Source organism: Coenobita brevimanus, chromosome 42 (assembly GCF_032717465.1).
Source record: "Coenobita brevimanus isolate Jiangsu-jjx chromosome 42, ASM3271746v2, whole genome shotgun sequence".
Lineage (NCBI taxonomy): Eukaryota > Metazoa > Arthropoda > Malacostraca > Decapoda > Coenobitidae > Coenobita > Coenobita brevimanus.
The window spans coordinates 1,137,974-1,156,493 of NC_136995.1; the positions used below are offsets into that span (position 1 = coordinate 1,137,974).

Consider the following 18,520-nt stretch of genomic DNA (forward strand, 5'->3'; position numbering starts at 1 on the left):
ATACTGACCTCCTTTTCCCACCTAATGATGGGGTGAGGTAGGATCCAGAAAACAGGGAAAGAATGAATAACATACTGACATGAAATTAACTACAATGTACTGTAATGTTAGGAGTACAGGGCTGGACAAACAGTAATATATACAACATGAGTTCTGTACTAATAACACTGTCTCTGCCATGTAAGCTTACTGTACTTCATCTCACCTCATGGTCATCTCAGAGTCTGGGTCCAGAACGGTTTCTATGACGGCAGTGCCTTCTACCCGCCTCTCCCGGCACGGGGTGGAATTCTTGCCTGTGACACGACACACCTGGTAGAACATGTGTGGGCCGCATCTCCCTGTGTCACTGCCAACAAATACCTGCAGTGTTGTCCTCTTGTTATACCCCAACAGCTGTAAGGTACAAACCAAGATAGATCAGCTGAGGAGAAACAAAGGTACTGGTTGTAATGTCACAAATTACGACAATATTCTGACTAACTTCGCATAAAAATGTCTTATCTCCACCTTGAATGCTGAACTGAAACAACAGATTAACAACAAAATATGATGCAATTCACAAAGAAGTATTATGGAAAAGATGTAGAACTGTAGTATTCTTTTTGTCACTGAACTGCATGAAAGACGCTGCACAAGGATGAAAATCTGGGCCAAGTTAAGGTGCACTGTTCTAAGATGCTTTGGTCTATTATTTTACCTTTTTTTATCAATGCAGAATATAAAGCACTGGAAAAAAAAGAAGCATATTAACTGAATGAATGGTAGCATTATAAAGCAGTAATAAGTTAAAAGAGTATGAGAGGTGATATGAAAGCTGACCTTGACTGTGGGATGGCCAGCACCCGTCCGATCTTTGACTGCGCCACGTGATCCCTCAGTCTGGTAGCGGGCGCGATGCTGTTCCTCAGGCTGCCTCTCCAATCGCAGCTCCACCGTGCCATCTGACGACCGCGCTGACAGCTGGGCACTGAGGGGTGGAGGGTTGGGGGGCACACCAGGTCTACCCCCTGCCTTGCCCCCACGCCCACAAGTCTTCCCTCCACCATTCTCCACACACAACAATGGGTTGCTACCATTGTTGCTGCCCCTGTATACAATCATATACAATCACATTTTTGTATAATCTAGGCTTTTGGTATTTTCTGCTTTCAAGTCCATACGAAACATTTACAATATCATGGTCAATCCCTACACGCTAAAACGGGGTAATTTAGCCGCGATGCCAACAATTCCGGTTCAAAGGCCCATAGCTCCAAACCACTGCATGGATTCGACTTCTCTTGGGTTTATGTTCAGAGGAATGCCGACCTAACAAGGTCATGGGAAGTTTTGATTCACTGTGCAAAAAATTGTGTTGGAGAAATGAAATTGTTTACTGAAAATTTTCAGCATTTACTGCATTATAAAAACTGGAAAAAAAAACATTCTATTTACCTATTATTTACATGTTTCAGGCTACAAGTGGTTCAGAACTGCGTGCATTGTTCACACAACACACACAAGCGTGCGTGTACACACACACACACACACAAAACAGTACCCAACCATGTGCTTGTGGCATGGGAATCCCCCTGACCAACTTACCAACCATGAAACAATCAGTAAAACACTGATGGATGCCATTGACATAAAGTTCACCCAACACATGGCATAAGCCCTACTGTATCGGCTGCCTACACTACCTAAGCCTAATTGTAATTAATTGTGTACGGTAGGCTGTGTGGTACTGTAGCAATAATAACAATTATAATTATGTCAATAATAATAACAAATATGGCAGGTCGAGGCAAAATTACCCCGCCCGACATGGTTATTTTGTTGCAAGACATTTTTTTTTTTTTCCTTCAAAAATCTGTGGCATGGGCCAAAATTCAGTTTTTTTCAAAATGATTAAAGGTATCCTTAACAGATGGGCTGAATGTACTGTTACAGCAACAAAAATGTCAATATTCCATTATGGTGGCTTGTGTTTAGCAGAAACCCCATTCACGGCGAAATTACCCCGTTTTACCCTACAGGGATTCCACATGAAGAAGCATGACATCCTTTGGTTTGATTTGATTTTATATGATTTTATTTCCTATCATCATCATCTAATCCTGTGTTGCCCCATGAGAAGTATAGGAGCCCGGGGCTAGGTAATTTGGTCCTGGCATTTAAGATGAGTGACCGGCCTCACCCATCCGTCAGTGGTATTACGTGAGCAATAAACCCCAAACAACCCTTGGATATACATCTACACAGGCTCAATCCAGCTGGAGAGCCTTAATTACCCACTAAACCACCACATGCCAAAGTCTGATTATATGGTTACCATCCAGCATAGTAAATGGTTTCCTGGTGTATTCCTGGTGTACAGGAAACCATTGGCTTGTCACTCAGTGTAGAGTCACCTTCAGACAGAAGAAGAACGAAAGAAGAAAAGAAAGACAGAAGAGGAAGGATGGAAAGAAGGAAGGAAGAGAGGAAAGGACAGTCACAATCTGAAAGGAAAGTCACAATTTTATTTAACTTTGAACAGTTTTTGAACTGATGGAGTTAGCTCTAGCAGCAGCAAAAGTAAACTACAAAGGATGTCACCAGATCTAAAGAGTTAACAGCCGCTGCATCACGGGAAAAAAAATAAATAAATAACCTCTGATGCCCAAGTTAAAAAAGTTTAGAGGCACAATCAAAAACAATGCAAAACACAACATATTCAATCTTATTACTTCAAGCTGCATTAAATCCTTGCAGACAAAACTATTTTTTCATCATCCGCATCAAAGTTTCTACCTTAGGTGTGAAGAGGCTTACCAAAGGAAAGATGGGAGTGTGAGAAATATATATCGTCTGCCAAACATATAGCTCTGGTACAGATGACTCACTTGAAAGTGTGTAGGGACGAGAGTAGGGAGACATCTCTGAAGGACACGAGGGGTGGCACAGACGATGACAGGGCTGACACCGATGACGTGGGCAGCTCCTGGGCCTCCTCACCCCCGAGCTCAACCAGGCCAGGCAAAGGCTTGGCCTTTGGGGTTGCCCGTGGCTTCTCCACAACAGGCTGAGGAGCCAACACTTGCATCACCATCAACAAAATCAATTCACACTATACAGTAGTTTGTTAACCTGCTGAATATGCAGCACTCACATCATCATCATCACCATTTCACACTAAAATTCCTTTACCTTAAATGGCCCAGATTCTTCTTTCAGGTATGGCACAGCTCCATGGCCTGATGAAGATGCAACATTCACATCATCGTCAGCAGCAGCAGGAGCATAATATTTTCACGCTATAGTTGGTTCACTTAGGTTAAAATTTTATTATTTTGCAAACCAATCGAAAATCCTTTGAAAATAGTTCCCAATTTATGTTATGTACTGCTGCTGTAAATGATCACCACACAAGATCAGGGTGCTGCAGAGCAATGCCTGATGTGGTGACACTGATACAAGCAGGTGGTGGATCTGACTGATTATACAAACTTTCCTCATTTCCTTTCCTATCCCCCAAAAGGAGGATGGTGGACTACAAGAACTGGGCAACTTCAGCCTGCAGTCCACTGGATTTACATACACCTGATCCTGGGGCCACAACAACCACACAAAATCAAGCAGATAGTTTTGTCACACTTCATCACGAACATTCAGTCATTCATCATCAAATCCTACGTTGGCCCATGAGGAGCGTAGAAGCCCGGGGCTAGGCAAGTTGGTCTTGACATTTAAGATGAGAGTGACCAGCCTCACTCATCCGAGTGGCATTACGTGAGCAATCAACCCCAACCACCCCTTGGATATAAACCTTCACCGGCTCGATCCGACTGAAGCCCCATAATTACCCACTAAACCACCAGGTGCCAAAATTTGGTTACATGGCTACCACCCAGCATAGTAAATGGTTTCCCGGTGTACAGGAATCCATTTAGCTTGTCACTCAGTGTAGAGTTACCCACAAGCAGAAGGAAGAGGAAAGAATGAAGGAAAGAAAGACAGAAGAGGGAGTGTAAAGTCACTCGTAGACAGATGGACGAGGAAAGAATGAAGGAAAGAAAGACAGAAGAGGAAGGAAGGAAAGAAGGATGGAGGAGAGGAAAGGGCAGACACCAGAAAGCAGCACTACATCGAGTGAGTGGATAGTGAGCACCCCCATCTACCACAACAATACAAAATCAGGCAGATAAGTTTAGTCACTTACAGTCCATTACAACAACGACTACCACACGCTTAATCCATAAACACAAGCTGAAATAACAGCCTTTTTTGCGATTCTCACAAAGTGTGTATTGCTAATATTTCCTCAGCAATGCAAAGAACACAGCAATTCCTACATCCCCCAAACACTAATACCTTCTATTTTCCATTCAATCCTCTGATGTAGTTAGGCCATGTGCAGAGGACAGAGAATGAGAGGCTGACTAGAAGTTTATGTGAGGAAGGTGGAAGAGGGGAGGGGGAGGGTAAGATCAAGGATGAGATGGAGGGATGGAGTGGAGAGATATATAACAGATGGGGTTTTGAGATGGAGGGAGGGTAGCCAAATGGCAGAGTGGCATAAAGGTAATTTGTTTATGACCACCCCTAACAAGATTGAGGAGTCTGTCTACAGTTAAACAGACAGATAGATTTTCCGGTTTCCCCAAGGTTTTCCTTCATTTTATAAAAACATATACACTCTGTGTACTTTACCAAGTACAAAAAGTACAGAACATTTTAATAAATAAAACTTCTGACAAGAACAACAAGAAGCTGGTGGGTGTACAATGAAGTGTCATGAACATATGTAGTTAAAAAATAATACATAAAAAAATAAATATATATGATAATGTTGACCCTTACAAGCATGGAACACTTCCTTTCAAAATGTACAATATGTATACATCATTTATCTGCAATCAGATCAGACAGTTGATCTGACTAACAACCAAGGAGACTCACTCCTCTCACATACGCATGGCTCAGCAAACTTCATGCAAGCACAACTTAGTACTTATACTGAGGGTGTGGCCCAGTTCCATCATGTGATAACAAACTAACAATAGGACCCCCTCAGTCATAACACACTAAGTCAACATTTGAAACACAAAATATAAATCATATAAACAGCCTTGCATGAAAACAGATGAATGCAAATAGTGTAAAAAAAAAAAAACGTAAAATGCTAAGTGCAAAATAAGGTAGCAAATCATTCAGAGAAAGTATTATCTAATAAAAGAGTTGTGGAAAAAAAAAAAGAAAGAAAGAAAGTGAAATAAGCTCCAATATGCACCACTACCCCACAGAGAATTTTGCATGCATGAAAATTTTACGGAAAGGGTGAGGCAAGGCCAAAACCAATTGTTACTGTTGTTCTGGTTCCAGGTTCAACTGGATATGAACCCAGCGGACTGCAGGCTGAGGTTGCCCTTCTGCAATCCATCACCCTCCTTTCAGTGGACAGAAAGCAGGCTAAAGGACATTTATATAACTGGGCAATGAAGCCAGCCAGGTGTATTAGTGACACCACAGGAAGGTGTCCCTCTTCAACACTAGTCACCAATCAAAACTGAGGTCTAGCTCCCAGGTGGATGCCACTGCTACTCCATCCAGAGTGCACAGTGCCACCAGGTGTAGGGTTTTCATCACTGCCAATGTTGTAGTGTAACTCAGAACTGTTTTTGCATGGAGGACAAAAAGAAGTGAGAATGCAAAATCTTCCCATCATTCTTGTCCCACTCACAGATAGCTAATCCTAAAGTTCTTTCACCACCATTTGGGCCAGATCTTTGTTTTTTTGCGGCTTATTTCACATAGCTCCAAAGTGGAAAAAGACAATGCTATGGCTCTACATCCTCTTCTAACACTTCTTGGTGACTAGCATAACATTCCAGTGTTAATTTATTATTACAACACAGTAAGCAAAATTCTGAGATGGCAATTTTAGAAAAAGTTAAAGTAAAAAGAGTATAGTTACAATAGTAGATAGATTGTAAGACTGCTGAAAGCAAGATCACACTATCTTTGCAGCCAAACCAATACCTAAACCTTATTCACTTTAACTAGGCGTAAAAGTACCATCTCTCCATCTTGAATGCTGAGCTACAAGGGTTTAACACTAGAATATGGTGCTAGTCACAAAGAGGCATCATGGGAAAGATGTGGCGCCACAGCATTATCTTATTCTGCCACTGAACTACAAGAAAGGAACTGCAAAAAAAGAGAAAATCTACACCAAACTAAGATGGACTATAATTTTAACCCATTGACTCCATAAATGTATCTCTTATTCTGTTCTAGCCACTTCCAGCTGTTTTTACTCAGCTTAGGGTGAGAATTTCTGAATTGGAACAGACTAATACAGCCTTCAATACCAGAGCTTTGTCCCAAGTTAAATAAAAAATCATCTTGTGGCAGCAAAGGTACAATACAAATTATATATCACATGATACATGGGAGTTAAAGGCAATATACATGTGGGAAAATATCTGTTAAGTCCTTAGTGAAGTGGCATTTGTCAGGACATGAGGACAGGATATATGGCCTGGGTGACAAATATAACTGGTCTTGGGGCTGGGACTATGACTAGAAGGGAGGCTGTAGGAACCGGACAAGGAAGGGCAAGGTATGAGAGAAGATGGGGCGAGCAGGGCAGAGTAAGGCAGGGCATGGAGTTAAGCAGGGCATGAAGGGCTGGGCTGGGTTGGGATGGGCAGGGAAGGGCATGGAGTGAGGTAGGGCAGGGCAGGGAATGGGGTGAGGTGGGGCAGGATTAGGTAGGGCAGGGCAGGGTAAGGTATGGGGTGAGGTGGGGCAGGGCAGGGCACTGGGTGAGGTGGAGCAGGGTTAGGTATGGCAGGGCAGGGCACTGGGTGAGGTGGAGCAGGGTTAGGTATGGCAGGGCAGGGCACTGGGTGAGGTGGAGCAGGGTTAGGTATGGCAGGGCAGGGCACTGGGTGAGGTGGAGCAGGGTTAGGTATGGCAGGGCAAGGCACTGGGTGAGGTGGAGCAGGGTTAGGTATGGCAGGGCAAGGCACTGGGTGAGGTGGAGCAGGGTTAGGTATGGCAGGGCAGGGCACTGGGTGAGGTGGAGCAGGGTTAGGTATGGCAGGGCAGGGCACTGGGTGAGGTGGAGCAGGGTTAGGTATGGCAGGGCAGGGCACTGGGTGAGGTGAGGTAAGAGCAAGGGTAGGAGTGCGTACCTTGGGGTGTCCCGAGGGTTCAGTGAGACGGGCAGAGGGGGAGATGGGGCTGGCTGGTGACAGCTCAGCAGTGGAGGTGCCAGGGGTATCCTGGTCCTCATGACCTGTGCCGGGAGTCGGCGAGGCAGGTTTGGGGCTCTCAGGCTGACCAGTGCCAGGACCTGGTGACTGGGGGGAGCTGCCCCCACCAGTTGGGGATGTGGAGGGTTGCAGGCTGCTGCCTACACCACTTCCACCTTGCAACAAACTGACTAGCAACAGTTTCTGCAACACAACCCACAAACACCAGTGGTCAGATACAGTATAAGCAGAGTGAGGATGTTCTTTTGCCCCATTCATACTTACATGCATCCACCTCCATCATGTCTGTTTGCTAACAGTGTTGAATGCTTGTGCTATAAGCCTTCTTGCTAAACATGTACAGTAACCCACACTCTACAACCTTGAACTGCAAGTGTGCAAATCTGCATTTTCATTTCTATTAAACTGGAAAACACAACAGTGCAATTCCTCACTTCTGGTTTGGGCATCTTTGACAGAAAACAATTTAAAGGAATTTTTATATGATTACAAATCAATGGGTATACCATTTCACACAGCAATATACAACTAAAAAAAACATTACTGCATGCAGCGTTTTGAGCTGGTTTTAGTTATGGTAATATTCACATTTCCAGAACTGGAAAATCTTAAATTAGCAAACACTCTTTAGTGGCAAGTTAATGTACAGGTAAGGTAAAGCAAAAATTTAAAAATGGTTCACACTGTCATTTCCTTGAATTTACACTACTTACATTTCTGTACATGTACCATACAGTGCACCTGCTATTACTGTTGAAAATCAAATAGAAGATGGAATGGCACTGCAGAAGAAAGCATACAAACCACCCAATATATCATACACACAGCCCCATTCTTATATTTTGTGCAAAATGATTAGTAGAAGCAAAATATTAATGCTGAAAAGAAGAGAAAGGAAGAGACAGAATTTCTACAACAATTTTCTACTGTTATTTTTTATGCAGAATGTCAAAGCTGAAAAGAAGAGAAAAAGAGCAAGAGAATCTCTGTTACCTTTCGACTGCATACTATAGTCTAACATTACCTACACAACCACATCCAGTCCCACTTTCTGCAAAATGCTACCTTGTCTTGCAACTTAGTTTTTGCATTTTTTACCCTCTTTCTTAAATCATTTTGACCTGCAACTTAGTTTTTGCATTCTTTATTCTCTTCTTAACTCGTTTACTCCACCCACGTATATTCCATCGTAATCTTGCTATACTTGAGCAATTTTACTCAGTTCTGAAGATATATTTTGAGATGGAGATATTACCATCCTGTCATCTTAACTTGGCCTAAATTTTTGTCCTGCAACTTACTTCATGTAGCTTAGTGCCTGAAAAAGACAACACTACGTCTCTACATCCTTTTCACAGCACTTATTCAAGAGCTGGATCTCATTCCTGTGTTAATCTATTGCATCATCTAAGAATTCAAGATGAAGAGAAGGAAATTTTAGGCCAAATTAGAGTAAAAGGAGTACAAGTGCAGCCTTCAATAATCTCCTTGCTGAAGAGATCCTTCCAAAGCTTAATAAAATCATGCGAAATTAGCAAGAATAAGATGTTGTATTATAATATGTCACCATGGAAGTGCTTAATTCCCCTCAGCTGAAGAATGAATCAGAGTTGGGGAAGCGTTGGGGAAAAAAGCGCATCCACAGTACGAGTGTGTAGATGCAAGATTATGTGGAAGTATAATGAGAGTCGACCCCCTGATTCTATCTTTTTTTTTTTTAAGCCCATTTTCTTTATTTCTAGGGAAGATGTTTGGAATGAGAGGGGTTGGAGAATACCTTCAACAACCTCTTCACAATTACAGCCACATTTGAGCTTCATTAAAACTGTCTGGTGTTAGTCAGAGTAGCAGTAGGACAGCAGCTGATGTACTCCCAGGTTCATATGAATGTGATCCCACTGGACTTCAGGCTGAAAATACCCTCTTCCCAAAGCCAACTGCCCTCCTTTTGAGGTACAGGGAGTGAGATGAGGGATGTTTGTATAACTGGACTGCTCCACTGCCCAATTATATTCGTGCCACCACATGTAGGCAACCTCTCCAGCACCATGCCTGAGTAAAATGAAAATTAAATCACCTGAATCAAGGGATTCTTGCTGTTGTTGTGCTACTTTGGTCTAGTCATGCAGACCCTCTGACCACAAGCAAGTACCCACCTTCCTGTGACACACAGGTCCTTGCCAGAGTCAGAATTAAACAGAATTAAGAGGTTAAAGCTGTAAAATGGAACTGCAATACAATAAATACTTACAGCCTGTGGCACCATGGCAAGGGAAGGCAGGATGGATGACAGGGTGGTGAGGCCACTGGACGCCCCCAGCGATGGCAGCGACAGGGGCGATGACATTGACAGTGGGGAAAGTGATGTAGATGATGACAGTGATCCCGTGGATGACAGAGGCGTAGATGACAACGAAAGTGATGATGGCACCAGCTGTGATGCTGGTGACAGCCCTGCTAGTGACAGTGACACAGGCTGTGGTGTGGATGTTGATGAGAATGCCATGGGTGAGTGTGCCGGAGGTGAATGTGACGACGGCTCGGAGTCCAGCGACTGATCTCCCCCAAAGCCTGAGTCCTCATCCAGCACCATGGACTGTGGGGGTGGAGGCGGGGCCAGCCTCCCACGGGGTTTTCTCGATCCCCCGCCAGACGACACTGGGGATCCGCACAACCCTGGATGATTAGTTTGCTGCCTTCAGTCAAACATCCCTAACTCAAAAATTCCTTCATTAATTTTCCTTTCTGTAGCTATACATCCCAACCTTTTAAAATTCTTCATTAGCATATTTGTTTATTACTACACTTCCCTAACTTTTAAAACCCTTTCATTACTTTATTTCCTTCAGTCATTACACATCCATAGCTGTAAAAATCCTTCATTAGTTTGCTGATGTCACTAAACATCCTCAGCTTTACAAATCCCTCATAATTCATTTCCTTTAGTCATTAAACATTTCTAACTTTTAAAATATTTCATTAGTTTCTTGCACTGTCTATAAGCATCCTTAACCCCTCCAATTCAATGTCATACTTTTCTATTCTGATATTTCTGTATTATATTATTCAGTTCATGGGAAATTTTTTGAGGTGAAGAGATGAGATACAGCCTTCATTAACCCTATCAGGTTTCTGGGCCAGGCAGATTATGTCTGTACTGCAGTCAGCCACTCTCGCGATGACCCACATCTTCACGCCTTGATATTTTCCTTTGATTGCTCTGTGTAACTACACTTTTCATGATAGAATGTTGGTTCTGGTGTCATTTTAAAGCTGAATAGTTGTACTTTATCGCAGTATGTTAAAAAAAAAAGAAAACCAAAAAAATAATGTCAAAATGACGAGTTGAAGTTAAGCGAAAACCAAAAATTTTATACCTAACCAAAGAAAAATATTCAGAAAAAAAAAAAAAGGTACATAAATCTGGTTTAAACCACGCACAACTACAATTAATAATCTTTACAATGGTATACAGATTATGGTAATTTCTGCATTTGATTGCACAGTAATGCACAAGGAAAAAGATGCACAATTTTTATGATTCTCAGCAGCATATTTGCTTCACGATCTTTTTCTTTTATCGGTCAGTGTAAATACACTTTTCGCAACAGGATGTTGGTTGTGGTGTTATTTTGAAGCTTAATAGCTGTACTTTATCGTTATATATTTAAAAAAGGAAAACAAAGGAATAAAGTCAAAATGACAGGCTGAAGTTATGCAAAAACACAAATTTTTATACCTTGCCATTAAAAAATATTTGGGGAAAAAAAAAATAAAGATACTTAAATCTGGTTTAAATCATGGAAAACTAAAATAAATTACCTTTACAATGATATATATTACAATGACATATTACCATGATATACTGTATTATAATTATATACAGTATATTACAATGACATTTATAATGACAAAGCCATGAGTCATACCATGCGTGCACTTGCCGCCACACTCAGAGCAAGCATTCCGCGACATCGTGCCCAAGTCTCTTTGTTATGACGCGTAAATCCAATTTATGGTGAATATTTTACAAATGTATCTTAAAATGACAAAATAAATTCATCATCGGAATCTATGAGGTTAAATGATGATGATGATGGACTAGAAATGATGCCAAAAAGCATCATCAGAATCTCAAAGGGTTAACCTGTTCACTACTGGAGGGTCCCCTACAAGCTTGGGGCCTGAGGCTTCAGCCTCATTAGCCTCCATGTAAATCAGCCCCTGCCTGTAATGTCTGTCATTTTCCAAAAACTTCAACATAATCCCACTGTGAACTAACCATCAATTTCAACTTATTTTGGAGTTTGTGTCACCTGACTGTTGGTAAGTAATTAGCTGGTTTTAGCACTTGGCTTAGCTTCCAGTCAGTGGAAAACATCAGCTGTACAGTGGCCAACTTTAAAAGGAAGATTCTTTTACAGGAAGCATGGTGTCATTTGATAAGACAGAGACATCCGTTCACCTTTACTTAAGGATCTTTCAGTTACTCATGGCTTTGCCTGCTAGTGGAGGATGCTGAATATTGCTATTCTATGCACAATAAACTGAGTACTATACAAACCAAGAGCAACTAACTCTTCATTAGACTGCATCAAGATGAAGTAAGGACAAACAGTAAAAGAAACCAATAACGTAAATCATAAAAAAGCAGCAGCCCTTTATTAGCCTGTAATCAGAGGACGTTAACACCATCAATAAATTAAAACTCAGTACTGTACAGTAAACTCCTATTATCTGGCATAATAGAACCAAAGGCCTGCTGGATACATTACTGTTAAAATGCCGGATTAAACAAAAGTCCCTTCCCTTCCCACATCCCACTCAAAGTGGAAGCTCACATCTTCAATGTAAGTGGTAATCTTGAAAGCGTGAGAGCACACCCTTTTGTTAGGCGTGGCAAACCGTTGGTAGCCCTGATTTAAAAAAAAAAAAAAAAAAAAAAAAAAGTTTCTAAGATTCACATTCGAGGTAATCTCCTAATGTTAGCAATTCTTACCTCTTTTAATATTAAAGACTGGCATTTGTTCTAGACTACTCTGCATAGGAGTATGCATACAGGCTTTGGAAAACCTGTACCATAGGAACAATTCGGTGTCAGACAACTTCAAAGAGACTCACTCGGTCAGTAATAATCCTACAAGTACACTCTGGCTGGTCATAATGATTTTGGCTATATTTCTGCCCCAAAAGCTTCTTTTTGCCATTTTTCCCACCCAGAACTCCAAAATCCCACCAGTCCCCCATGACACTTGAGGGGAGGGGGATTTGAAAACCAATCATGAGCACCAATAATAAAGGTCAAATTCATTCAAATCACATCAAAATACATCAGAAAAATACGCAGTACTGTCATGCAAAAACAAAATAGTGCAGACATGTAAAAGTTTACCAAATGCAAACTTAAGACTTTGTAATTCACACTAACTGGCTGTGCACAACTCATCTGTTTAGGTAGTATTCGGCCATTTTGTTATGCAGGAATCATTTCATGAAACTAATCAAACTAATTATAAAAGTATCATGCACCATATCTGATAAAAAGCTTGGTTGAAATATTGAAAAATAAAATGGAAGTGAATACAGTATCTCATCTTTGTTTTCGTCTCATGGTAAATTAACCAACTCTGGAGAAGTGGTGAAGTGTTTTAAAACGATAAAAATACTGAACACTTATTTTTCTTTACACGATATTTTTACCATTAAATTAAAATTCCCATCACACACACCATATGGTCTTTCAAATTCTACCTAGTTTTCTTTGCACAAGTCTACTATAACATGACAATGGGGCATGCGAAGGGGTGCTATGGGGCTCCCTGCGGATTCCAGTGCTATGCTATGGTCATACTCTCCTGTTTGCCAGGGAACGGTCTCCCTTTCGTGCGTTAACATTACCAAAAGATATGTATAGGGCAAGGTGAACTCCTGCCCACAGTTTAAGACTACAGCTCTTGGAGTGCAATGTTGGCTCATTTGTATATCGGCACCAAAGCAACAGAGGAATACAATGGACAGTAAGAGAACATCCACCTACCTGCTGCCAGCCAATGAAAAATCTGCGTCACAATTCTCCCTCCCCTACCCAAGCCAATCAAAATTCTTTTACTCCCTACCACTGCACCTCCCCACTTTCCCACCACCAAAATCATGTGAGCAGCGAGGCCCACCAACCATCAACCCTCCCTCCCTCCGTCCCTCAACATTCCACCACTTTCATATTACAGTACAGTATAACCGCATTCTATTTGTGTATTTCTTTCTTTTCTTTTTTTTTTGTGTGTGTGATTATGACTGGATGTTTGATGACAACTGTCTCATGCCAGATAATAATGTACTTTTAACCAGAAGAAAGGGTCCTTCATGCAAGATATGTCAAAGAGTTTATGATTACTGCCAGATACCATTTTAATTCAGCCACTGGCTATATCGGATAAAGTCGTATGCCAGATAATGCAGCGCCAGATAATTGGGAGTTTACTTTACAGGTGTACTGTACAACAGCCGAGAAGAGTAACTGACCCTCTATTTGTCCATATCAAGAAGAAGTGTGGACAAGGTTACCAGTAAAATGGAAGAGTGCCATAAGTAAACCAATAAAATTAACTGGTCCTCCTCTGCTGAGAAGTGAGGATGACCTATCAGCACGATGAACTAACTCTCCATTAACCTGTGACAGAAGAATGTGGGAATCACCTGTAAAATTAACGAAGAAGTGTACAAAAGCCAATAAACTAAACTGACCCTTCATTAGCCTGCGTCGAGTGGAGCTCTGGGCGCCGGTTCTACTGCCAGTGGCACTGGTGTTGTTGCGGTGGCTGAGTTTACCCATCGTTGGCCCGCTGATACTCTCTCCATAAAAGCCTCCACTGCTGGTTCTCTCACTCCTGCACCACTGAAACAAAACAACAGTACGCTCAGTAACTCTGGTAATACCACCACCTCCACCACCATCAACATCTTCCATCATCATCATCGTTGTCGTCGCCATAATCATCATCGCCGTCATTCCCATCCAGACCACTCTTCCCACTGATGGATGGGGTGAAGTAGGGTCCAAAGTGGAAGAAATACCCGACAGGAAGAGAAACTAACCAAATCTGCCAAAATAAATGAACCACGCTCTCATTCACACATCATTCAATCCACCAAAATCCTAACTCCAACTCAAACATATAAACATCCATTCTTACACACATCATACCACCTATCAGCTAGTCAAACATTGTAGGCTGACATTGGCCAATTTGGTTCAGCTTGGTAAAATCATAAGTGTCAGACAGCAGAGAAAATGCTAAATAAAATTATGGGTGTCTGAAAGTAAAGAAGATATACTGCTAGAGTACAGAGTGTGAAAGTTTATCTGTCACATGGTAGACAGAATCCACTACTGCAATAAGTAGTTCACTGACTTTAAATTGGTGAAGACTCTCATCCTTCTGTAAGTGATTTCCTGCAGCTTAGTGTCAAAATGAGACAATACTAAAAGTATGCACCCATTCCACAGCACATCTTCGTGACTAACACCATCATTTAATCGCCTGATATAGCTCAGCATTTGTCATGGAGAGAAGACAACTTTAGGTGACAGAAAAAGACACTGCAATGGCTGTGCATCCTTCCCACAGCATTTCTTCATGACCAGTATCAAATTCTAGTGATCATCCATTGCTACAACTCAGTCAAGATGGAGAGACAGCAATTTTAGGCCACGATAAAATGAAACAGGTAAAGATGAAGAACAAAGAGCTGATGGAAGAGTAAAGATGCTGTGTACGTGAAGTACCTCGACTCATCACACCTACTCTATGGCTTCCCTCTTACCTCACACCCTCCCTCACTACTTATATTTATGCTCTCTCTCTCTCTCTCTCTCTCTCACACACTGCCTTTCCTCCAACACACACACACACACACACACACACACACACACATATATATATCTCTCTCTCTCACAACTAACCTGAGATCCAGCCCTTCCCAGCAACTCACAAGCCGATTCATGGGCAAGCAACGAACCAATTTAATTTCCAAGGCACTGAGTATCACTTCAAAGAGTGCAGGACAGAGCTGGTGATATGTGAGGAAGACAATGAATGTGTCAATAATGAAGATGCAGAAGAAAAAGACTGCATAAGTATGTAGGGGTAAAGATGTGATGGAAAAAGGGTGCATGCGTGTGTAAACGGATGGAGAGGGGGATATGTGCGAAAGAAATCAATAATCTTGTGTGAGTCATAAGAGCACTGACTGTCATGTGCGACTCATGGGAAATGATGGTGATGATGATGATGATGACAATGATGATGTCTTTGATGATGATGATGATGATGATGATGATAATGATGATGCTCTTGTCATAGGCATGCAGGTGGGTATAACTGAGTACATTTACTCTACCCTGACAAAGATCCTTAACCCCTTTCAGCTAGCAATCAAGGAGACCCACTCCTACTTCATAACTAGGGTCCAACAAATTTTACACAATCACGGATTGGTATTCATGATGTAAGAGTGCCCAGTTCTGTCTCATGACAAGAAACCAACTACAGGATGGTAACGACAGAGATGATGGTGGTGTGATTCATGATACAGAAATACATACTGGAAAGGGATGCCTTCACTCTCACTTGGCCTAAAACTGCCATCTCTCCTTCTTCAACGTTGAAGTGCAATAATAAACACTAGAATATGATGACAGTCACAAAGAAGTGCTGTGGAAAGAATATAGAGCCATAACATTGTCTTCTTCTGCCAATGAGTTATGTGACAAGCTGTAAAAGGATACAACCCTGGGCCAAATTAAAGTGAAAGAACTATAGCAATCAAAGAGACTCATCCCTACCTCATAACCAAGGCTCATCATATTTCAGACAACCAGAACAAAGTAATCTGGAAGTGACAAAAGCCCAGTCCCATCAGATGAAAACATGCCAACGACAGTACAATTGCCTGTCACATGACAAGTGAAGAATGCTCCTCCCCATCCCCAGCCCAGCCCAGCCTCACCCTCACTACAACACATGAGAGTGGTGCAAGAGGGCGCCCCATAACCCACAGCAATCACAGTATAAACAAACATTACCCAGAATTAGTGGTGGATATTACACAAACTCACTCCAAGAAGCTGTACTTTGTGAATTAAGAATGCTGCCCTGTACCTCTCCACTAGCAGTTTGTTTCTGCAAGTGGTGTGTGTATACTGTACTGCTGGAGGTGGTTATGCATTCATCCATGTCTGTCTGTATGCCTCACTGTGCAAAAGATATCTAAAAAAAATTGTTATTGGACTTCACAGAAATTTGGTGGATAAGTAGGAGGGCAGTGGGTCAAGGAAGAGTATTAGATTTTGAGGTGATTCCACATGCAGGAATAAATGAAAAACTTCACTGGCATCAGCAGAGGTATACAATCTCTGAGATTCAATAACAGGGCAGACAATAGACTGGTGAATTAACTGACTATGTGATACCATTGACGCAGTTGTAGGATGGGCAAATTACTGCAGTATATCTTACATTTTACTGGTGCTGGAGTCAGTATGTGCTCTCTGATTGCTTCCAAGTTCTTCGGTGTGTTACTAACAGGCTCTCTGACTGCTTCCTAGTTCATCGGTATGTTACTAAGAGGGCTCTGATTGCTTCCTGGTTCTTCGGTGTGTTACTAATAGGAGGTCTAGTGGTCTACAAAGTCTGTCTTCACTTGATGGGGCTGGGCCAGTCTCACAACTTAAATGCTCAGTCGTGGTTGCATGAAATTCAATGAGCCTCAGTTATGGGGAAGGAATGAGTCACCCAAGTTACTGTTCAACTGATCCCTCTACACTGACTATATGTGGACATCAAATGACCTGAAAGGGGTTTGGAATCTGTTTTAGGTTAGAATGAAGTGTGTGTGTGTGTGTGTGTGTGTGTGGGAGACAGAGAGAGAGAGAGAGAGAGAGAGAGAGAGATACTACTATTACTACTACCAGCATAAGCTCTATTTCTATACAGCATCAACTCCACCCCTCCATCTCCTCTACATAAGACTTATTTCTCTAAGTGATTTCTCTTGTTTAGTCTTTCAATTATTCCTTCCTTCAGCAAACTCCCCCCCCCCTCTCTCTCTCTCTCACACACACACACACACACACACGCACTGTCTATTTTTGAACCAATGTATGCAGTACGGGAGGGTTCAGCTCAGGCTATTTTTTCACTTAACTCCCCCCTCAGTATGACTCTGCTCTCTGCTTGCCTGCTTCCCAGTCTGCCTGCTTGAATTTGCTTGTCTGCCTCCTTGCTTGCTTGCTTCCTTGCCTCCTTACTTGCTTGCCTGCCTGCCTCCTTGCTTGCCTGCTTCCTTGCCTCCTTACTTGCTTGCTTGCCTGCCTGTCTCTATGCCTACCTGCCAACCTTCTAATTCCTATGGCCTTCCTATCTAATTAAAACACCTTAAGTTTGCATCCTCTCTCTCTCTCTCTCTCTCTCTCCAGGCACTGTGTTGTCTTTGCACATGAGTTGCAGTTTCAATCCCTCCACCACACTCTCTCTCTCTCTCTCTCTCCAAGCAGTGTTGTCTTTGTACATGAGTTGCAGTTTCCTTCCCTCCTACACTCTGTCTGTCTGTCTGTCTCTCTCTCTAAAATTCCTCCTCCACTATGATTTTTCTCCTTTTCTTCCTTATTTTCTCTTTCTCTTCTCCTCATTTCTCCATATAATCATCCCCTCCTTTCATTTCCTCACATCTCTCATACTTTCTTTCTTCCATCCATCTCAATCTCTCTCCTTTACTCTTTCCTCATTTTTACTTCTCCCTTTCCCTTCTTCTCTCTTCTCCTGTTCGTTTCTCTTACTCTGCACATTCTCGCTTCACCTCTCTTTTTCAACTTTCCTTTTCCTCATTGTCTCTTCTTTTCTCTCCATCGATTTCGTTCTACTCCTTTCTTCTCTCTTCTTCAAACTTAATCTTTCTTCTTCTCTTTTCTTCCCTCTTCTCCTTCAACCATCCTTCTCTCCTCTCCTTTCTTTAATCTTCGTCCTTCCTTCCATTCCCCTCTCCTCTCCTTAACCTTCCCTCCACCTCTCCCCTCCTCCTCCTCCTCCTCCCTCTTTGCTTCACTCCTCTCCTCCTCCCTCTCTTCTTCACCCATCTCCTCTCCACTCCTTCCCCTTCTCCCCACCTTTCCCTTCTTTTCTGCTCCATGTCTCCTCTCCTCTTCCTTCCCCTCTCACCTCCTCTTCTCTTCCACTTCTCTCCTTTCCTCTCTCGTCTCTTCCACTTCAGTCTTG

General features: G+C 42.2%; 1 protein-coding gene across 1 annotated transcript in view; it reads right to left on the minus strand.

Moving 5' to 3' along the window:
- LOC145397624 (uncharacterized) overlaps positions 1-14,138 on the minus strand; it is a 30,951-nt gene extending 16,813 nt beyond the window's left edge. The window contains exons 1-5 of the mRNA XM_080270664.1: positions 13,992-14,138; positions 9,499-9,923; positions 2,871-3,049; positions 823-1,090; positions 206-396 (exon numbers count right to left, since the gene is read on the minus strand). Coding sequence (XP_080126790.1) covers positions 206-396; positions 823-1,090; positions 2,871-3,049; positions 9,499-9,923; positions 13,992-14,079 — 1,151 coding nt within the window. The 5' untranslated portion in view covers positions 14,080-14,138. The remainder of the gene's footprint in view (positions 1-205; positions 397-822; positions 1,091-2,870; positions 3,050-9,498; positions 9,924-13,991) is intronic.
- Between the last annotated feature and the right edge of the window lie 4,382 nt (positions 14,139-18,520).